General features: G+C 43.1%; 1 protein-coding gene across 3 annotated transcripts in view; it reads left to right on the forward strand.

Moving 5' to 3' along the window:
- FGR (FGR proto-oncogene, Src family tyrosine kinase) overlaps nt 1-23703 on the forward strand; it is a 92130-nt gene that overhangs the window by 56609 nt on the left and 11818 nt on the right. For 2 of the 3 annotated variants that reach the window (XM_030220134.1, XM_030220135.1), the window contains exons 5-10: nt 253-351; nt 768-871; nt 3476-3625; nt 13330-13494; nt 16847-17026; nt 20684-20760. In XM_030220134.1, the coding sequence (XP_030075994.1) occupies nt 253-351; nt 768-871; nt 3476-3625; nt 13330-13494; nt 16847-17026; nt 20684-20760 (775 nt within the window). Of the gene's footprint in view, nt 1-252; nt 352-767; nt 872-3475; nt 3626-13329; nt 13495-15457; nt 15614-16846; nt 17027-20683; nt 20761-23703 lie in introns of all 3 variants that reach the window. The other variant, XM_030220136.1, reaches the window with a different exon arrangement.

The following is a 23703-nucleotide window of genomic DNA, read 5'->3' on the forward strand; positions in this document are numbered from 1 at the left end:
TGTCAAAGGCAATACAACCACTGGGAATTTTTTAATATTGATTTGATAATCAGCGCAGATATTTCAGTCATTTCTTAGGCCATCAGATAGTTATGCAGCTTTTCCTGGCCTTTGAAGTCATGGCTGTACCAAGTGAATAAATACCGCTGAGAAGTGTGCAGTATTGTCCGACTACTTGAGATGGTGACAGTGAAGGAGCAGAAATATGGAAGAATCAGTACACCTCATCATTTCTCTCTTGTGTTTCTTCAGTGAGGGAGACTGGTGGGAAGCTCGTTCCTTGTCATCTGGAACAACTGGCTACATCCCCAGCAACTATGTGGCCCCAGTGGACTCCATCCAGGCAGAAGAGTAAGTATTGTTGATGCCGAGTGGTACCTACAGTGTTTATCAAATCTATATGTTGTTTTTAGTTGTAGTTTCATATTTATTGCATTTCAAAATTTGAAATGCGTTATCTATTTCAATGTGGCTGGCTGTCCTTCTTTCTTCTCAGGAGCTGTCCAGCCCAAAGTGCTGAATAGCAGTAAAACCATAAGGCTTATGGGCAATTCTTGTTTATTTCTTCTAATTATTTTCTCTATCATTTTGTCATGTTCTTTTTACTTATGTTGCCATTTTGGCCCCATAAGCTGTAACATATGCCAGATAGATAAGAGGAATGGAGTTTGTATTAAAATAAAGCACTGTGACGTGTTAGGGAGAATGAAGAATACTTGTACAATCTTGGCTCAACCCAAGTGTCATGTTTCACTTTCTGTCCTCAGGTGGTACTTTGGGAAGATTGGCCGGAAAGATGCTGAAAGACAGTTGCTGTGTCACGGGAACCCTCGTGGCACTTTTCTGATTCGTGAAAGTGAGACCACCAAAGGTACTGATGTTTTTCTATGAGTAGGACAAGGTTGCTGTTCCTGTTTTACTTTAAACTGGCTGAAGAGATACAGTTAATTATGTGATGCAATACCTGTTGAGCTTGGGTATCATCTGATGTTCACCATTCCAGCTCTCTTTATACAACTTCTACGAGTTATCATTCTTCTGCCTCCCTGGTGAGGGGTACTAAGCTGTGACAATTTTAAGAAACACAATCCCCCTGAATGCTATGAAAGGTGTGGATCCCAGATTGGCACCCAAAATAATTAGTTGATGGGCTCCAATGATTTAATTATTGGAGTTAACAAGCACTTGGCACTAATTTATAATTTGGGTGCCTATCTGGCTGCGTCATATTCTGTAACGGGTTCCTAAATTGGATCGTGCACAACTCCAAAGGGGATGTGGCCATATGTGCGCAGTGTTGCAGAATAGCAGAGATCCGTACCCAACATGCATGCCAGGATTTACACCAGGGCTCAAGTGGCGTAAGTCCTTGTGCCCACATTTAAGCACAGAATTAGACACGCTATTCTATAAAGTGCGCTCATCCTAAAGTGTCCTTTATAGAATAATGTTAAGCACCAATTTTTATCGACGCCATTTATAGAATTTCCTCCAATACGTTTAGTTTAGTTGCTCCTTTTTCTGTTTATTTTAGCCTTCTTTTTTGTATTTTCCTTTGAACTATATTGCTTATTTCCACACCTGCTTTCTGGCGTATTCTTGATTATTTCTAAGACTCTCATCCTAATGGAGGCTGATTCTTGGTTACCCAGTATGTTGGGAGTTAACAAGCCAGTAGAGATAGGTGGTAAGATTCTTCCATAGTATTCCAAGGTTGGTTGAGGAACAGAAGTGAACTTGAGTCTCTGAACACAGTTCTCTCTTAAGCATAGGCTTTACTACTATCTTAATATGTTTGAGTTAATTGTGATTTTTCCTTGTCATCAGTAGCAGACAAATCCAGAGACTTGTGGGTTATGACCATCTACCAGCAGGTGAAGATTCCAAACTGAATTCTGCCACACAGGATGATATGCACATTGGTTAGTCAGTATTCTCTATCTCCAGCAGGCAGTGGACAGTCTCACACAAGCTCCTGGTTTCTCCTGCTTCTGTGGCTCCAGTTCCGAGTTCCCTGGTTCAGTTGAGCTTGGGGGTGTCTAGGTCAGAAGAGGTGCCTAACTTTGGGTCCACCTGGTGGTGCCATGTCCCTCCCCCCCTCCTGCCACTTCCTTTCTCCTCCTCCTCACATACCTTTGAAAAAAATAGTGGTGGAAAGATCAGGTTTCTGCTTATGTGGCATTATGGAGGAGAGGAAGTGATTCCTGGTTGTCAAACCTGTTTTTCGGTCCCTTGTGGCATTGCCAGACTTCAGCGTATGGCAGCATTTCCACCTCACAGCTGTCTGCACCTTTAGCCATCTTGGGGCCGTTTTGGCATGGTTGCCGTATACAGCTTTGTGGCTTGGAGTACATGCTGAGTGGGATGCCGCCTAGGCACCTGGCAGGTTGCAGCCTTCTGTTTTTTTGCTGCTGATTGGGGAAGACAGTTTGTGGCACCTTCACTATCAATTCAGTCTGTTTCTCTGCTTAGGCTTCTTGCTGTGGTTGCCTGTGCATAGTTCTGCTTGTTGACAGGTTTACGCCTCATTTCTTTGAGGAGAGAGAAACATTTGCCTTATTATTCCTTCTGCTTTGTTACAAAAAATTTTGACTGACCAAATTGCATACCATCCTATGTGGCAGAGTTCCGTTTGGTACTCTCTATCTCCACTTGCTGGTAGATGGTCATAACCCAAAAGTCTCTGGATTCATCTGCTGTGACTAAAGGAATGAGAGTTATCAGGTAAAACATTTTTCCATGTATGTTATCTCCAAAAAAGATAATTTTTAAAACCTAGGAAACACATTTATAACTCATATTAGAGTCCGACCAAACCCACGATCTTCGGTTTCTGCCGTAACCAAATGTACAACCGAAATTGGCTGCTCAGTTTTGGCAGAAACCGAAACCATAACTGAAACTGCCCACTGCATTCTCTCCCCTACATCCGACCAACCCCCCCCCCCCCCCCACACACACACACGCACCAGTGATCTCTTTTTGCCCCATCCCACCCGACCACCAGAAGGGATGAGTAGGGTTCATTCCTGCCTCTGAAGAGGCTATTAGACTACCAGAGTTTCCTAACGAAGGTCTGGGGAGGTTGTTTTGGGTGGGATGGGGGTGGGGGCGAGTGATTGCAGGAGGGGGAACTGATCACAGTGGGAGGGAGGGAGTGCTTTGGCTGTGCTGTCTGGAGTGAAGGGACTCTCCTTCATGGAATGGTCCTCTGAGCTTCATACCCACCAGGAACGGACAATAGCCTGTCAGACATACTGAGCAGGGTTTTGCAACTGCACGAGTGGTCTTGAGAGTGGGGCATCCCCTTGGTGGATCTTTTTGCCACTGAGTCCCTCAGTTCTGTTCCAGGCTCAGATCTCGTGGCAGAGTAGCATCAGATGCCATTCACCTACATTGTAGGTTGGGTCTTCTATATGCTTATCCTCTCAATATCTGTTTTGCTCCTCATAGTCTTACCTTTCTTCTTGGGCAGGTGCCTATTCCTTGTCAATCAGAGACTGGGATGAGCTGAAAGGCGACCATGTGAAGCACTATAAGGTTCGTAAACTGGATAATGGAGGTTATTACATCACCACACGGGCACAGTTTGAGACTGTTCAGCAGCTGGTTCATCATTATACAGGTACGGCAGCCTTGCAGGTAGCACTGGAATCAGTGGGAAGCAGTTTATTAGTAGAGCAAATTTACAATTAATAATCTAAAGTCCAATCAGCAAAGAACCAAAACTGAAATCCACTGATTTCTAGTTTTATTTGAATAAATGACAGCTTCTTCACATTTTAAATTAATCAGTACGCCAAAGAAAATAAAGGATGACTACATCTTAAATGTATTTTGCTTCTCATTGTCCTTTTAGCATAATGTTAATAGAGTGGCATTTAAAATATGGAAGTCCTAAAATTATTTGTTGTGCTGGTTGTTTTACATACAACCTTCACATCTGAATTGAGGCTTACTCCTTGGAGAGTTTGCACAGTTCTTATACTCGGCCCTTTTTATGGTCAATAGTGAAGAGACTTTGTCAGCATCTTCTTTTGTGGTTTACCTGAGCAGTCCTTTGCTATGAGAGTATTGTAGTACACAGTACACAAGACTGAACACAATACTACCAGGCTTCTGAAGGAGGATGGAATGGAAAGAACTGCACTATGTATACCACTGTGCATGGGAATATAAGTTCAAAATCTGGGAATAATCAAAGTCTCTCTTTAGAAAATGTTCCATTTAGCAGCTCTGTGAATCTTGTAGTACATTACTGTATGTCCAAATGCCTTGGACACCAGGAAATGCTGAGACAGCATAACCAACAGAAATTATAGGCTCATCTTTCAGGAAGTGGCTTTTTCAGTCCTTTTGGTATTACTAATAGCACTGAAATATCACTACTATGGACAGACCTGAAAGCTGACAACTCCAACAGTATATAAAGTATTCAGATTTATTCTACTGTCGTGTGGCAATATGGCTTTGGCAGGTTAAAATTTCAATATCCCAAAATTATTTTAAATCATTAACTGGCATTTGGCCAATCAAATGCTCAGTTTACTTGATAGGCTACCACCTGTATTCCTGATGTAGTATCTGCATCTTAAACCAACAGCGTTTGCAGATTCCAGGAACCAAGATAACTGTTACTATGTTGTAGAGGATATGAGTTGAGGACTGTTAGAAGGAGGCACGATAATGGTTATTTTATTCACAGCTAGGCTAATATTTAGTATGTAGCAGTTTCCACTGTTATCTTACAAAGATAATATAGAGAAAAAACAGTAGTCATTGTAAGTGTTTCAGAAAACTCAAAACATTTTATGAAATGTCCTTGAACTTTTCAGTAAGTTCTAAAAATTAGGCGAGTCCACTGTTATCCCTATAGCTTGGTAAGTTCCTGCTGAACCCAAGCCAAAAGGTAATTAAGGAAATGTGGTCTATTAGAGAACAGAGGAGCTTGCTGAGATACCAGATTTCCCAAGACTTAGAATTTTGAAATGGGAGGAGGAGTTTTCTAGACGGAGATGTGTGATGTATATTGGGATGGGGGGAGGCAATTATAGAACCTGGACTCGCAAGCAGACTTTCAAAATTTGGGGACAATGGGCATTTTTGTGTCGATGGACTTTGCACCAGCCTGAGAACAGGAACAAAATACATTAAAGCGAGTGCATGAATTTCAAAATGAAATCTCTATACACAGGCTACATTCTTTGCTCTTTGGGCCATAACAAGATACTTTTAGCCACTAACGTTCCGCCTTCTTCTGACGTCAAGGAAATGACGTCAGAAGAAGGCGGGACATTGAGCGAAGGGGGAAGACTAGTAGAGACGTCGGGAGCGCCGCCTCCTTCACTGACGCTGTGGCGCGCCTTCGCTGCTGGACGGAGGTAAATTTAAAAGGGATCTTGTGGGGGAGAAGAGGGCGGGCAGTTGGGACATGGGAGCGGGAGGGCAGCGATCATTTTCACGGAGGGGAGGGGGGCGCCAACTGTTCGTCTGCGGGGAGGGGACGCCAACTGATCTCCTGCAGGGGGGTGCCACGGACCCTTGGCACGGCCCTGTTTTCCAGTGTATTTTTTAAAATTCCTTTTATTCTTAGATGTGATTAGCCATCAACAGCTATCAATGCTAGCTCTAAGAGAAAAAAGGAGAGTTTTGTAGAGGTTTACCTTTCTTACTTGCCCATATTTTGTATTCTTTTTTTTCTCTGTTTCTTTCTGTGTTTGTGTTTTTTCTGATTGCCATATGATTGTAGTTGTACTTTTCTGTGTTTTCTGTGGTCCTCTTCTGATTGTTCACAATATATGTAGGGATTGAGAAGAGCTCACCTGTGCGCACGCACTCTCTCTCTCCCCCCCTCCCCCTTTCAGAGTGGGGACAAAGGTGCACACATACAGTATATGTGTACATGCATATGTTATGAAATATGCACATACATTGCAACTCTGTCCCCAGGAATGCTTATGTGCCAGCATGTATATAAGCACACATGGTAGTGTCAGCCCATATACAGCTGTGCAGTTTTATAAAAGTCCCTCTTTCGCATGTAAAAGAGGCTTTACACATGGAGAAGACTTTCTAAATAGATTGTATTCTGAATTGCAAGGCAGAAGGTGCCCCCTGGTGCTGGGAAAGATAGAGCTGTTTGCAGTTTGTTTTTCACATTTAAGACTGTAAAAGTTAAAAGTAGGTTTTGAAAAAAAAATATCTACATTTATTCAGATGTCTAAAGTATATTTCAAGGCTTACAATTGTAATTGGATGGGGGGGAGGGGTTGAAATGTACTTGGACCCACTTCTGTGGATGCTAAAAGCAGTGGATGACACTTTTCATGGGTATGGTGCTTAGCTACCGAATTGTTGGACTCCATGTCCGACTGCTAAGATTTCGGGGATCAATATTCAAATTTAACCAGACAGGAGATGCTGCTGCCTGGTTAAACCCTGCTGAATTGGCCGGCTGCCGATTATTCAGCAGCATTTAACTGGGTAGTGCCACTGAATATTGAATCTAATCGACTAGGTGCAAATCGGCTAGATTAGGGGTGGTTCGGGGGCAGAGTATAAGTGGAGCTGCTACTTAGGTGGTTAGTGGTGATATTCAGTCAACTAACCTGCTAAGTAAGTAGATAAAGTTAGGACAGCAAAAAGGCTGTCTTAACTTTATCCGCCGAGTTAACCAAGCATCTGTCTAAATATCGGCCAATGTCCGCTTAACTTCCGTGTTTCCACACTAAAAGTCTAGTTATCAATGTGGAGCACTGTTAAGACGTTTTATTTTATTGTTAAACTGGGTTATTAGTAAAATGGGACCTGTGCTAAAATAACATGAGTTATTGGTAAAATAACACATCTTAATGGGAGCCCACTTTAATAACTGCGCTCCTAACCTGGATATTCAGTGCCGAAGGCTGGACGTGGCCTGGCATCGAATATCCATGGTTAATTTAGCCCGCAGCTATGAGTGGCTCTGTGGGGGGAGCAGCCAAAGTCACCCACGTATTTCCACAAGACGTCTACATTTAACTGCTTTGTAAGTAGGAATTCCTGGGGGCATAGGTTGGGAGTGCTGGCATTAGGGAGTATAACCTGGCCAATTGCCATAGGGGGGTCCCAAGCCTGCTTGAAACTGAAGAAGGCATAGCTTGCCAGTGAGCTTTGGGGTATACTCTCGTATTTCTGTTATAAGCCCCATCAAGTCTAACACTGGCCCTGGTTGCGAGAGAAAGCTACATGTGTATAATTTAATTAACATTTTCGGTTATAAGTGGGCAGTTTCTCCCTGGAGCTGTAGCCTCATAAACAGCAGGTGTTAAATACATTGGTAAAAAGGCCCCATGTGGTTTCTTTTTGAAAATTAGCTAAAAGTATGTGAATTCAAAATTAGTTGCATATTCTGTCACTCTGTGGTCTAGTGAAAATTTCCCCCTTAGAAACCAATGTTCTTCGCATTCTGTCTTTGGGCACACCATCAGTCCTTATCTGACAGAACTGATATGGAATTGTTTGTGAAAAGCTCCAGGCTGAGCACTTTGCTGGGCATGCATCCAATCAAGTAAACAGCATCACAAAAGTACTGATGGGCTGCCACATTTGTTAGATATTTTCTCTCCAGGGCTCTTCTATCTTGCTATCAAAGGGCACATTTATATCATAAGGTTAGGCTGACCTGACCCTATTGTACAACAGATGCACGCATGTGCATACACCCTGCCTTGTGTAGAAGGACAATGTCTTCCATCCTCTTTGCTTTAAAGAGGAGCTTTATTTCGTGTGTCTCGCTTGTAAATGCAAAGGCTTATATATCTTTAATAAGTTATCCCTGTGCAATTGTATGCTCCACAGACCCAAATTACAATATCACTGCAAAATAGATTTTAAATGATTTCTCTTGTGATCTCAGGGCTGCTTTTTGTTTCTGGTTTTTTTTTTTTTTTGCTTCTTTACCCTTGTAAAGTTTGGTTAATTATGCTGATGTGAATTATATGTATATTTTTATCCCTGAACAATTAAGGTTTTTCTTTGATCAAAATAAATTATGTGGAATTATTTCTAATGGCAATAGAGAGACCGGTTCAAAATGCTAATTTGTTTAATCCAAGATCTCAGCATACCATGCCTTTTCTTTTCCATTCCTAGTGAAGATGTGTTTTCTTCCGCCATCTGGTGGTGGGTCTAGATTTTTGAATGATCATTTTTGTGTATTTTTGCTAAACATTTTTCTTTTTCAAGTTTGTTCTTGCTATTGAAAATTTATACATAAAAAATGAAAAAAAAAACTTTTTAAGCAGGAGCTGTAATACATAACCATAGCAGTTCAGGCTTCCTGTATAATGCTGTTACTTCCTCTGGAGCCCTTTTTACTAAGCTGCTAATACGCACCTAATGCAGCAAAAAATGGAGTACTATGGGACGCTTTCAGGCATCCTGCAGTAACTCTAAAATCTGTATGTGTTAAGCACATGCTAAATAATGGATGGAGAGTGGGTGTTCCTGTGCTAATCAGTTAGCTCATCTACATTGCCACACCCTAACTGGTTAGCACGCAGACACCATGTGAGCCCACAAAATGGGTGGTAGTTCGTGCTCACATGGTAATTTACCTGAAGCTGTGATACTCCTCTCTCCCCTGCCCTCCCCTCTTTGACCACAGTGCTCACTGAGGCAGGCAGACTCTATCCCTTATTTGTCCTGTTTGTCCTAATTAGATTGTAAGCTCTGTCGAGCAGGGACTGTCTTCTTCATGTTCAAGTGTACAGCGCTGCGTACATCTTGTAGCGCTATAGAAATGATTACTACTACTACTACATGGTAATTTAAAAAAATGGCTCCGCAGTGATGACAACAGTGCATGGCCATTAAGGCAAAAAAAATAGAAATCAGCCATTCTTATGACTATGGTAAAAATGGCCTTAGCATGCAGGAATGACCCGCGTAAGGGCGTGCTAAGGCAAATTTTTACCACAGCTTGGTAAATGGACCCTCTGTTTCCTCTGATGCTGATAGTACAGGAGCAGAGAGACAGGAGTGAGAGGAATGGACCTTGAAACTGGAATACCATTTATGCTTTATTGACAGATGGCTGAGCCTTGCAGAATATATGACTCCATTCTCCAGCTTTCTTTAAAAGAAACTTATAAGTGGTATCTTAAGTTGTTCTTAAACAATTCAGTAATATTTTTCAAAGGACTTTGAAAAGAAACAATCAGCATGGCATGTCGGCTTCATTAGAAATATGAAGACATCATTTTTTTTTAGGATGTCTGAATGGCTGTTGGTTGATAAGGAGGATACTTTTCATTTGGACAGCAGTGCTTCCCAGTTCCTTGGAGTACTTTGTACACAGTTCCCAACTTAGCAGCACCTATACATGTACGAGGGAAAAGTCTCAACTACTACGGCAATAAATCTTGTTTGTTTGATTGCACGTAGAAAAAGTCATCACAGACTGAAAAACCCTCAAATTCAATATATATTTTTTAAAAAAAAAATTTTTAAACTTTTTTCAATGTTTTCAATGTGAATACTATTCCCTAAATCCACTTATGTTTTTGCTTTCACTTCAAAACAATCCATATTTTTAAAAAAAAAAACGAGAATCACTCGACTGCACTTACCTTGCCATGTTGTCCTCCAATAATACGCTGATTCCTACGGTCCCGTTTCGATTGTCTTCATCAGGGAACCCAGCGACATAGAGGTCTCAACAACATTGCTCCTTAATCTTGGTTCCAAATGTTATAAAGATTAATTTGCAACCAAGATTAAGGAGCAATGTTGTTGAGACCTCTATGTCGCTGGGTTCCCTGATGAAGACAATCGAAACGGGACCGTAGGAATCAGCGTATTATTGGAGGACAACATGGCAAGATAAGTGCAGTCGAGTGATTCTCGTTTTTTTTTATTTTTTAATATGGATTGTTTTGAAGTGAAAGCAAAAAAAACTTCATAAGTGGATTTAGGGAATAGTATTCACATTGAAAACATTGAAAAAAGTTTTTACAATTTTTTTTAAAAATATATATATTGGATTTGAGGGTTTTTCAGTCTGTGATGACTTTTTCTACGTGCAATCAAACAAACAAGATTTATTGCCGTAGTAGTTGAGACTTTTCCCTTGTACATGTATAAGTGCTGCTAAGTTGGGAAGTGAGACAATCTATTGTTATTAGCAGTGGAAATCTGGTGTTGGAAATTGTACTTTGTACACAGACCTGCAAGTTAGTTTTCAAATAGAAACTCCCAGCAGAGTTTGCCTTTGAAAGTCACAGTTAGCTGCAGTTCCATGGGATCTTTTTTGTAGTCCGAACAAAACAAATAGAAGGTGACAAACTTTAAAACCACTTATCACAAAACATTTACCCAGTGTCTGCTACTGTAGCACTGTATTGAATACAAATTTTTGTCTCTTACTATAATAGCCAGTGGGTAAAAGCCTCAAAACCCATGCTCCATAATCTATATGTAAAAGATCTTTAAAGGGTTCCAGTTCTGTGATTGTTTTTTTTTTTTATAAATCCCAAGGCTAGCCAAAATTCAAAAACAAAGTTGTTTTAAATATATTGCAGAAAAAGACTGCCTGGCCAAAATCACAAACACAAAATTCAAGGAGAAAAAGACCAGGGGGCTGATATTCCAGTTGCGGGAGTTAGCCCAGCACTAAACCCGGATATTCAATGCTGGGCTGTTTCCGGTGACTGCTTTCAACATCCAGTTAATTTTTGGCCGGTTTGAAGATAACTGGCTAAGTCGATATTCAGACTTAGCCGGTTATGTTGAAACCAGCCAAAGAGCCTGTCTATTCCCGTGGCCAAATAAAACCACTAAAGTGGCACTGAATATGTAACCGCATAGCCGCTATTTTGCTCTATTCAACTGGAGATAGCTGGTTATCCCCTGCTGAATATTGCCGGCTAGCCAGTTACGAGGCATTTAACCGTCCAGGTGCCGATCCTGGCTGGTTAAATGCTTTTGAATATCTGGGGACAGGTTTCCAAATAATCAATTACATATTGGCTAAAAAGTCACAAGTCATTAATTGGAGTCTAAATCAAAAAAACTGATGAAGACATAACCATATTGCAAAATGTCTAAACAAAAACAAGGATTTTAACTTCCAATCAGTGGTTCATAGTAACATAGTAGATGACGGCAGAAAAAGACCTGCATGGTCCATCCAGTCTGCCCAACAAGATAAATTCATATGTGCTACTTTTTATTTGTACCTGTCCTCTTCAGGGCACAGACCGTATAAGTCTGGCCAGCACTATCCCCGCTTCCCAACTACCAGGCCCGCCTCCCACCACCAGCTCTGGCACAGACCGTATAAGTCTGCCCAGCACTATCCCCACTTCCCAACTACCAGGCCCGCCTCCCACCACCAGCTCTGGCACAGACCGTATGTCTGCCCAGCACTATCTCCGCCTCTCAACCAGCAGCCCAGCCTCCCACCACCGGTTCTGGCACAGACTGTATAAGTCTGCCCAGCACTATCCCCGCCTCCTAACCACTATCCCCGCCTCCCACCACCGGCTCTGCCACCTAAACTCGGCTAAGCTCCCAAGGATACATTCCTTCTGAACAGGATTCCTTTATGTTTATCCCACGCATGTTTGAATTCTGTTACCGTTTTCATCTCCTCCACCTCCCGCGGGAGGGCATTCCAAGTATCCACCACTCTCTCCGTGAAAAAGTACTTCCTGACATTTTTCTGCCCCCCCCCCCCCCCTTCAATCTCATTTCATGTCCTCTCGTTCTACTGCCTTTCTCGTCTCCGGAAAAGATTCTTTTGCGGATTAATACCGTTCAAATATTTGAACGTCTGTATCATATCACCCCTGTTTCTCCTTTCCTCCAGAGTATACATGTTCAGGTCCGCAAGTCTCCCCTCATACGTCTTGTAACGCAAATTCCCGTACCATTCTCGTAGCTTTCCTTTGCACCTGCTTCAATTCTTTTTACATCCTTCGCAAGATACGGCTTCCAAAACTGAACACAATACTCCAGGTTCGTTCATCCATCCACGATCGGAGGTCCAGTGTCTCTTTATTCACACCGAGTAGGCATCCAAAAGAAACAACTGAAGTCACAGCTAAATATAATCCAACAAGGGCCACTTGTTTCATTGTTGGCTGCTCCAAGGAAGTGTGTACAGACTTTCCCCCCCCCCCCCTTTTTTTTTTTGTAACCCATATACTTTGCAGGAACAAAATATGTGGGTGAAATCTTTTAAAAGCAAACATGCTGATTCATAGCTACCAACTTTACCCAGTTTGAGGGAAGAGGTTTTAGGTCAGCAGTGGATTTCTGACAAAACTATCCTCACTGCATTATGAGACCTGCAGCACTGATATCAATGGGTAGAATCAGAGACTACAAATCCGGGACTGGCCAAAAAGTCTCCCTCCTCTTGGCAGCTCTGCTGGTTTCAAAATGAAATCCTCTTGGGCCTGTCTTAGGGCTCATTTTACAACGTGGCACTGCTGATTAGTGTGCACTGAATGCAAAGAAGCCCATGGGAGTTGAATGGGCTTCTGTTCAGCGTGCCGCTAATCAGTAGCACTGCTTTGTAAAAGGAGCCCTTAGTATGTCATTTGTTTTCGCTGCTGAGGGCCTGTCACTGCTTTTGAAAATTCTGCTGTTAAACCCCAATTTACTCACAAAAATTTGTTTTAAAAGTGATCCCGTAATCTGTTAATTCTTTCAGAAATGTTTCTTTGTTCCTGGTGAGTTAATTGGATACAGTGGCTGTTGGACTGGTTTTCTACCTGCATTATGAAAAGATTTCCTTTTGATACAGACAAGGTTAAGGGGCCCTTTTACCAAACAGCTGTAAAAAGCGACCTTAGTGCGCCTTTACGAGGGTCTTCTCTGCACACTAAGGGTAACACTGGGGTAAAGTGGCAGAATTTCCTGTCTTTTGTAGTAATGGCCATGTGCTAATTTTTACCATTAGTGGGTGACCATTAAAACAGATTAGCATGTGAGCTCTTACTGCCATCCATTTTGGGGAGTCAGTAAGGGCTCATGTACTAATCGATCAGTACATGGCAGTTAGCACAGAACATGCCCCATCCCTCCCCAACGTGAAAAATAAAATGTATTTTTTTTTAGTTATACTGTTCACATCCTGAAGCTACTGTGGAACAGCTCAGCACGCTCCGTGGTATGCCATTTTTTTGCTGCAGTAAACATGCGTTGTTACCTGTTTGCATTGGAGTCTGGCTGTATTTGTTGTTATCTTCTCTTATTTTCTGTGTATCTTATGCCTTTGCCTCTAATCTGCATTCTGCTTTCTCACTTTTTGCTGCACCTTGTCCAACTTCATTTGGTAAGAGCGAGCCGCTGGCCTCTGCTGCCGCCTTGTGGTGCCGTGTCACAGAGGGATGCCCAAGTTGGCTGATCTATCTGTCAAAACCAAAGATGTGTGGGAAATCCCGCGGGAGTCACTCCAGCTGATGAAGAAGCTGGGAAATGGGCAGTTTGGGGAAGTGTGGATGGGTAGGAACTTTGTACTTTTTTGAGGGCAGAGATCAAGGGAATGCAAGCATTGTCCTAGACCTGAAACACTAAAGCTCTGAAAGAGAATGGCCTGTTTTCAGACAAATAGATGTTGATTGTTTCTACTTATCTGTGACTGGATATTATAAAGCAGTGTTTAGGTGACATTGCACAGAATTAAACCAGTCATGATGAAAATAAGCGCCTGTGTGCTACAAATAGAGCAATATTCTGTTATTGGTTTGCAAAACTTCCGAACATGCTTTTTAAGTATGTTATCTTACTGTACCAGTAAAATGCTTGAGGTCCACATCTCTATAGGATATTTTCCTGAACCAGATGCTTTGGTGTTTTGGCTACCTGCTGTGACTTTTTAGCTAATCCCTTACCCTACTAAGCCCAGTTCTTGGCTTGTCTTCAGCCCAAGTACACAAACAGACTTATTTTTGAAAGAGAAGGACGCCCATCTTTGGACACAAATCGGGAGATGGGCGTCCTTCTCTCAGGGTCGCCCAAATTGACATAATTGAAAGCTGATTTTGGGCGTCCTCAACTGCTTTCCGTCACGAGGACGACCAAAGTTCATGGGGGCGTGTCGGAAGCATAGCGAAGGCGGGACTGGAGCATGCAACACATGGGCATCCTCGGCCGATAATGGAAAAAAAGAAGGGCGTCCCTGATGAACACTTGGCCGACTACTTGGTCCTTTTTTTTTTTTACGACCAAGCCACAAAAATGTGCCCTAAGTGACCAGATGACCACTCCCCCTATTCCCCCAGTGGTCACTAACCCCCTCCAACCCTAAAAAAAGTTTTTTTAAATATTTTTTCCAGCCTCTATGCCAGCCACAAGTATCATACACAGCTCCATGACAGCAGCATGCAGGTCCATGGAGCAGTTTTAGTGGGTACTGCAGTGCAGTTCAGGCAGGAGGACCCAGGCCCATCCCCCCACCTGTTAAACTTGTGGTGGTAAATGTGAGCCCTCCAAAACCCACCAAAAACCCACTGTACCCACATCTAGGTGCTCTCTTCATCCCTAAGGGCTATGGTAGTGGTGTACAGTTGTGGGTAGTGGGTTTTGGGGGGCTCAGCACACAAGGTAAGGGAGCTATGCACCTGGGAGCTTTTTCTGAAGTCCACAGCAGTGCCCCCTAGGGTGCCCGGTTGGTGTCCTGGCATGTCAGGGGGATCAGTGCACTACAAATGTTGGCTCCTCTGACGACCAAATGTCTTGGATTTGGTCGTTTCTGAGATGGGCGTCCTCGTTTTCCATTATCACCGAAAATCAGAGACGACCATCTCTAATGTTGAGATTTGGGCGTCCCCGACCGTATTATCGAAACGAAAGATCGCTGCCCATCTTGTTTCGATAATACGGGTTTCCCTGCCCCTTTGCAGGGACGTCCTCAGGAAAACTTGGGTGTTTGATTATGCCCCTCAAAGTATTACCATACTTAAATTTGATTTTGGAAGATAAAAAATTTTTTCACTGTTCTTTATCTCCTGGCTCTGGTGTCACTTTTAGAACCCAGAAGAAAAAATACTTTCCATCATATCTTGTGGAGTATTCTAACCCTATCATTGCATAGTATATTTAACCATTCCAGATTTTAAAGTGAATTCAGTTGCAGTTGGGTACATAGAAAAGAAGCTGCTAGTCAAGGTCATAGTAAAATCTGGAATGACACAAATTGCTCTGCAGTGTGCATCTTTGAAATATTCTCTTACACCTTGCTTGGTATGGCTGAATAAAGTCACCTGTTAAAGAGGTCAGACTGGTTGAAAACACTTGGGAGAAAAATTTACAGCAGGTAGTAGTCAGATAGTCAAAGCTTGGATTCCTTTCTCTGCCCTTGTGAATATGCATGCCCATCTCATTCCATTCTCCTCCTCCTCTTCCTTTTCATTACCATTTCCCTTTCCCCTGTCTCTTCCACTTCCATACCATCCATGGCTTGCAGAATCCAATGACGGTCTTTGCCACCTACTAACTAAGCCATGTACCAACATTAAGCCCCAGACTCTGGGGCTTGCCAAGGATGCCTGGGAAATTACTCGCTTATCCATCAGCTTGGACAAAAAACTTGGACAGGGATGTTTCGGTGACGTATGGATGGGTAAGATGGAGGTTTGAGATACCACACTTCTCTTTATCTCAGGTTTTTATACTATAGTCAGCACAAGGGAGGGCTAGACAACTTTCGTTAGCAATAGGGTTGATAGTTTTGGAGATATCTTAGTAAAAGGCTTGCTTTTTACTAAGAGGGTAGGTAACCTGGTGAGTTAGTTTTGTGAAGGCTCTAGATGATCCTAGTGATATGCATATTGAGAATCCCTGGTTCTTTTAGAGTATATTGAAAAGGCAGATGTAGAGGCATTTAATATGGTAGGTTTACTGGTGTGATTTTTCTAGACAAAACAAAACATAAAGGGCCAGATTCAGTAAATAGCACCACAAATTAGGCACCAGGAAAAATTTGTGCTCATCGTTATTCTATAAAGGGCACTCTGGAATGAGCGTTCTTTATAGAATAGTGCCTAGTGTAGATTCCTGTGCTCTACTTAGAGCGTAAGGACATATGCCTGCTGAAACCTAGTGCGCAAGTTATGCGTTGATCCCTGGTATTCTATAACTGCGTCTAAATTTTGTGAATGCCCCGGCCCACTCATCCCATGACCAGTTGTGAGCAAGCCAATTTAGACGCCTAGATTTATAGAATAGTGCACAGCCAAATCCGTACACAAATCATAATTAGTGCCAATTAAGTGCTTAACGCCAATCATTGGTTACAGCTCATTAATTATTCTGCGTGCAGATCTGGGATCTGTTCTCAATTTTGGGGGCCTAACTTTTGGTGATCTATATAGAATCTGGGGGAAAGTGCTGAGTTTCGGAAATATAGGTATTGGTGCCTCAAGGCTGAAAGGCTAAATTTTGCAACTACATCATTGAGTGGTCTCAGTTGGATAAGCGTTGAGATCTACATTTTGTTTAGTCAGTCTTAATGTGTTTTAGCAGAGCTTGTTAGGATGATTCTGAAAGGCTGAGTTTTCCTAGGGAAAGTTTAAATAGTCTTAGCTCATTTACTTTTAAGGTTTGGATTTTGGTGAGGCTTGTTTGGGTAGCCTCAGATGATTTTGATGGGTTAGGTATTGTTAGAGAAGGTTTGAATGGTATCATCTCAAATTACATTGAAAGCTGGTGAAACCTTTTTTGGGTGGTCTCAGTTGGATGACTTTGAGGGGTTGGGATTTGCTAGGGTAGGCATAGGTAGCTTCAGTTGAATGACTTTAAGGAGCTAAAGTTTGGTAGAATACTTCAAATATTGATGGTGTTCCTGTGTTCTTAGGGACGTGGAATGGCACCACCAAGGTAGCCGTGAAGACTCTGAAGCCAGGTACCATGTCTCCGGAGGCTTTTCTAGAGGAAGCCCAGATCATGAAGAGACTTCGGCATGACAAGCTGGTGCAGCTCTATGCTGTGGTTTCTGAGGAGCCCATATACATCGTCACAGAGTTTATGAGCCAAGGTTAGTATGAGGCAAAATAGCCTAGCCCAGTTCACCAGTGTAAGAAGCTTAATATAACACACGTGTGATAAAGCTGAAGGATGACATGCTGTCCCTCTGTCATATCAAGAATGTGTGGGTTAGTTTCAAAATTCAGTGGTATTTTCCTTCCCCATCTCTTCTCTCTTTTAAGGAATGATTGATCTGTTGATTGAGTGTTATTACTGTCCTATCCATAAATTGTAGTTCTTTTCATGTTTCCTTTTTAGAGTGTACAGATAATGAGAGCATGGTCAAGTAAATACTGATGTCCATCTTGTCAGGAAATGTCAGGAAGTATTTTTTCACGGAGAGAGTAGTGGATGCTTGGAATGCCCTCCCACGGGAGGTGGTGGAAATGAAAACAGTAACAGAATTCAAACATGCGTGGGATAAGCATAAAGGAATCCTGTGCCGAAGGAATGGATCCTCAGGAGCTTAGTCAAGATCGGGAGGCAGGGCTGGTGGTTGGGAGGCGGGGATAGTGCTGGGCAGACTTATACGGTCTGTGCCAGAGCCGGTGGTGGGCAGCGGGACTGGTGGTTGGGAGGCAGGGATAGTGCTGGGCAGACTTGTACGGTCTGTGCCAGGGCTGGTGGTTGGGAGGCGGGGATAGTGCTGGGCAGACTTATACAGTCTTTGCCCTGAAGAGCACAGGTACAAATCAAAGTAGGGTATACACAAAAAGCAGCAAATATGAGTTATCTTGTTGGGCAGACTGGATGGACCGTGCAGGTCTTTTTCTGCCGTCATCTACTATGTTACTATGTTGTCCTGCATATCAGCTAAGGCAGTACAGCAAATTTTAAATAAACTGTAAACTATAATCACTATACAGAGTGGAGGAGTTTAGCCTCATGGTTAGAGAAGTGGGCAGCAATCAGGGAAGCCAGGGTTCAAACTGATGCTCCTTGTGATCTTTGACAAGTTACTGAACTCTCCATTGCCTCAAGTACAAACTTAGATCTCCTTTTACAAAGTGGCTCTCTACCAGTTAGAGTGGAGGAGTGGCCTAGTGGTTAGGGTGGTGGACTTTGGTCCTGAGGAACTGAGTTTGATTCCCACTTCAGGCACAGGCAGCTCCTTGTGACTCTAGGCAAGTCACTTAACCCTCCATTGCCCCATGTAAGCCACATTGAGCCTGCCATGAGTGGGAAAGCTATTCCACTAGCAACATTCCATGTAGAAGGCTGCGCAGGCTTCTGTTTCTGTGAGAAGCAGAAGCAGAAGCCTGCGCGGCCACATTGGTGATTTGCAAGGGCCGACTTCTACATGGAATGTTGCTAGTGGAATAGCAACATTCCATGTAGAATCTCAACAGTGGAGGAGTGGCCTAGTGGTTAGGGTGGTGGACTTTGGTCCTGGGGAACTGAGGAACTGAGTTCGATTCCCACTTCAGGCACAGGCAGCTCCTTGTGACTCTGGGCAAGTCACTTAACACTCCATTGCCCCATGTAAGCCGAGCCTGCCATGAGTAGGAAAGCGCGGGGTACAAATGTAACTTAAAAAAAAAACAAAAAAAACACAAAGAAGCCCATGGAAATTGAATAGGTTTCATTGCATTCAGCACACATTGATAGGTAGCAGTACTTTGTAAAAAGAGCCCTTAGATGCAAGCCTTCTGGGAACAGGAAAATGAGACCTATGTTGAGCTACTAGTGAAATACAAATCCATATTCTTACAAAAATAATCAGTTGCTTGTTTTTTTTATTTGGGGTCTTTGGGTCTTTTTCCTGGGTTTTCTTTCATTTTTTTTTTTTTTGTCATGGCATATTGTATATTTTCATAATTTCTTGGAATGAAAGATGTATGCGTTTTATTATACCCATTTTCTTTGGTTTTAAAAATCTTACATCAATCACTCACTCATCAATCGTATGTGCTGTATTCATGCTTCGCATAACAGTAACATAGTAGATGGCGACAGGTCATGGCCAACATGGCTTATCCTGTCTGCCCAGTAAGGTGTTAGGGTTGTAGCTGCCACGCAGTGCAGGTTGCTTCTCCATGAATTCATGGACGTTTAAAAAAAACATTTCACTGCTGTTTTCAGCTGAAGTTCTTTGCGTAGCTCTTGCCTTTTAGGGATCCGTTGTGCGTATCCCACTTTGGGATCTTGCCAGGTGCTTGTGACCTGAATTGGCCGCTGTTGGAAACAGGATTCTGGGCTTGATGGACCTTTGGTCTGTCCCAATATGCCAATACTTACGTACTTATAAGTTGATATTCAAAAGGGTTTAACTGGTCAGGAGAATCTCTTGCCTGGTTAAATTCCGCTGAGCTAGCTGGCTGCCAATATTCAGCGACTTTTAACCAGTTAGTGCTGCTGAATATTACCGCTAACTGGCTAGGTTAGGGCAGACTTAGGGCGGAGTGGCAACTTAACTGGTTACTGGCGATATTGCGCTAACAAGCTAAGTAAGTGCATAACAGCTGTCCTAACTTTATGCAGCGAGTTAACTGGGCACTGGTCTGAATATCTGCTGGTACCCAGGTCTATGGACAAACCTGGATATTCAATGCTGGGGTTAGGTCAGCTCATGACTAGAAGCAGCTTGCAAGCCACTTACCGCTGGGGGGCTGAATATTGACTCCTCTTTTAATAGTGCCCCAGTTTACTTTGATGTATAGTGGAAGAGACTAAATAGGAGGAGCTTTTAAAAAGAACTTTGAACTTATAAATACCACAATGATAGCGAGGTCTGAATGATTCTATTCATTTTATACGGAGAGTGAGAGCCAGATGCACTAAACTCATCGTTAGAGCCGTTCCCTACCGAATTCCATAGCGAATCAGTGGGGAACGGCTTTGCATCAAGGAAGGGGAATGCAAATGAGCTACTCGTTGTACCTCACTTGCATTCTCTATTCCATCGAAAAACAGTCGGCCAATTGGCCGGTCAAGCGTGCGCAGAGCAGCAAAGCGTTATGCTGGGTGCTCTGCGCATGCCAAATACACCTCCCTGTGCAGCCCGAAGACGCCGCGCCGCTCACCCCCCCCCCCCCGCCGCAATAATAAAAACAAAAGCGCAGTTGAGGCCGGCCATCGAAAAAAACCGTCCGTTTTCGCCGTCATTCACCTCCGCAATAATAAAAAACGTCTTTTTTGGCCGTGCTTCACTCAGCTGAGAGACCTGGAAGTCTCTGAGCCAATCACAGCACGTTTAGCTGAGCCAAAAAAGACGTTTTTTATTATTGCGGAGGTGAATGACGGCGAAAATGGACGGCTTTTTTTTTATGGCCGGCCTCAACTGCACTTTTGTTTTTATTATTGCGGCGGGGGGCGGAATGACTTTTATAGCGGTTTTTCATCAGTTTTCAATCCCGCGCAGCCCCAACGAGAGGTACAGACCTCTCGTTAGAGTTTTCAGCGTTAAGGCAATCGGAAAAGCTTAGTGCATCTCATTACAATAGGATTTCTACACAATTTGCTCGTCAGCATTCCATTTTCGTTAGCTGCTACTGTCCTTGTAAAATGGCTTTTAGTGCATGCCAGGGTTTACTACTAGCTCGTTAATGGCTCGTTAGGTTTAGTGCATCTGGCCCTAAGTGAAGTAGAGGACTGTAGACTAGAAGTCTAATCCAGTAATGATATTGCTCTTGTGTTTCTTCCTCCCTGATACACATGCTCACTGCAGGGAGTCTGCTGGATTTCCTGAAGGACGGAGATGGGAGATTTCTTAAATTGCCACAGCTGGTGGACATGGCAGCTCAGGTATTAAGCCAAGGATGGGGGACTTTATGTATGTATGTATGCACTAATTATTTCGGTCTAGAAAATGACTGAATTCACAAATAGGAGGGAAATGAATAGCACAACAATAGTTACCAGTGTCACCACTGAGGACTAAGACTGGAGAAGAGGTGAAAAAAAAAGAAAGATAGAAAAGAGGGGTAAGGGAGAGAATGTGCAGACAAAGGCCTTCAACCCCAAAGCAAAATGACATCATACTGATGAAGTCAAATGGATTGGAGGAGTGGCCTAGTGGTTAGGGTGGTGGACTTTGGTCCTGGGGAACTGAGGAACTGAGTTTGATTCCCACTTCAGGCACAGGCAGCTCCTTGTGACTCTGGGCAAGTCACTTAACCCTCCATTGCCCCATGTAAGCCGCATTGAGCCTGCCATGAGTGGGAAAGCGCAGGGTACAAATGTAACAAAAATAAAATAGATACTATTGGAGATTCTACATGGAATGTTGCTATTCCACTAGCAACTTCCATGTAGAAGGCTGCGCAGGCTTCTGTTTCTGTGAGTCAGACTCACAGAAGCAGAAGCCTGCGCGGCCATATTGGTGATCTGCAAGGGCCGACTTCTATTGGAATAGCAACATTCCATGTAGAATCTCAAATAGTAGCAACAGTGGAGGAGTGGCCTAGTGGTTAGGGTGGTGGACTCTGGTCCTGAGGAACTGAGTTTGATTCCCACTTCAGGCACAGGCAGCTCCTTGTGACTCTGGGCAAGTCACTTAACCCTCCATTGCCCCATGTAAGCCGCATTGAGCCTGCAGTGAGTGGGAAAGCGCAGGGTACAAATGTAACAAAAAAAAATCAGGAAAAACTTGGGCAAAAAGCTAAGTTTTAGGACCTGCTTTGAACTTCATTAGTGAAGTTTCTAAACAAAGGTGAATAGAAACTACAAAATCTGTGGTCCGAGAGAAGTCCGGTCTTATTTTGACTATGATTGAGGTGACTGTAAGATTAGTTGATGTGGAGATTAAAGACTGCTGCCTCTCGCCTCTTTCGTTGATTTTTTAGGATTTGTGAACTTAAGAGTTTGATAGCAAGGGCTCATTTCAGTCACAACATGGGCAGGCACTGTGCAAACTTCACTCACACAACTGTGCCTCTGCATTTCCGATACTTTACAGCTGGAACTCCACACGACTCTGCCTGTGCACTGCCATCCTGACAGGGGTGAGAATGGCAAAACCATTTCTTTTGTGGCAGGACTGGCAAAAAGGATAGTACTGGGGGACTGAAAATTGAGCAAGGACAATTGACAGGTTGGAACAGGATTAAATCAATTTGATCTATGGTTAGAAAACTTAGATCGAAATCCATGGTTTTTCATAGGGGTCATTTTTATATATTCATTGAGCTTGATATTCAAATGGATTAAACCGGGCAGGAGAGGCCCTGGGCCTTTAAAGAAGGCAATTGTATGCTCCATTTTGAGTATATCCACCACAGTTTTTGCAGATGTAGTGAGTTACCACCCTGATTGCACAATTTGTCTTCCCTGAGCAAGATTATTGAGAAGTGTGTATTGTGACAGCTTGAGGATTGTCACAGACACATTGAGGCTCATTTTCAAAGCACATAGACTTACAAATTTACATATGTTACTGTGTAACTGTGTAAGTCTATGTACATTGAAAATGAGCACCTTGATGTCCGTCAGTTTGAGTTCAAGAGAAATCATAATACAGAAACAGTAGTTGTTTCAATACTAGATACGTTAAGGATTTGCTTGGGACATGCAGTGGAGATGGCCATAGACCGGGGTGTAGCCAAAAGGTTTCTTAAGACTAATAAACAATTATGCGTAAATCCACACAGAGACGTACATAACCATAGGCAGAACTCAACACGGGCTGTGTTTCGGCGATAGTTCCTGCTTCAGGAGTCCACAGTATTCAAATCTGAACCAAAGGATGGAAACGTACATACATGTAAAAATAAAAAGATATATATATTATTTCTATACATATATATGATCACCAAGCAAGATAGGATTTGGGCATACTATATGAGATACGATCAGCAAGGTGCAAAGTAAGACATGAATACTGACCCAAATAACTATAATAAACACAAAGTGATGTATGACAGTCATTGTCGCTGAAACACAGCCCTTGTTGAGTCCTGCCCAGGGCCGTGCCTAGGGTCTCCGGCGCCCCCCTGCAGTTGGCCCCACCCCCCCCCGAAAACGATCGCTACATTACCCGCCCTCTTCTCCCCAGATCCTTTTCCTTTTTTTTTTTGTTTAAATTTACCTCTGTCCGGCGGCAGCGTAGCGTTAGTGAGAAGGAGGCGGCGCTCCCCCGCCCCGACGTGTCAGTCTTCCCTTCGCTCAGTGTCCCGCCTTCTTCTGATGTCATTTCTGATGTCAGAAGAAGGCGGAACTGAGCGAAGGGAAGACTGACACATCGGGGCGGGGGAGCGCCGCCTCCTCACTAACGCTACGCTGCCGCCGGACAGAGGTAAATTTAAACAACAAAAAAAAAAGGAAAAGGATCTGGGGAGAAGAGGGCGAGGTAAGCATGGTGCGGCGGGGCGCCCCCCAGAGGATGGCGCCCTCCTGCCATGCTTACCTCGCTTACCGTGTTGGCACGGCCCTGGCCCTGCCCATGGTTATGTACTTCTCTGCATGGTTTTATGCATAATTGTTTGTTTATTAAAGTCTTTTAAGAAACTTTTTGGCTACACCCCTGTCTCTGGCCATCTCCACTGTTTGTCTGTTGCTGTTTCATTTGTGGCGATTTCTCCCTCTTTTTTTTTTCCAAGGATTTGCTTGGACCAGGGAGTTGAAGCATTACTAATTATGTCGGGTGTGACCATGATCTGCTAATTTCCCAACTGGTTAGAATTGGGATACGTGGTCAGTTGCTTGGATGGTTTCAGTCTTTTGTAAGATAAGCACTTTAAAGATGTTAAA

This window comes from Microcaecilia unicolor, chromosome 11 (genome assembly GCF_901765095.1).
Source record: "Microcaecilia unicolor chromosome 11, aMicUni1.1, whole genome shotgun sequence".
Taxonomy (NCBI): domain Eukaryota; kingdom Metazoa; phylum Chordata; class Amphibia; order Gymnophiona; family Siphonopidae; genus Microcaecilia; species Microcaecilia unicolor.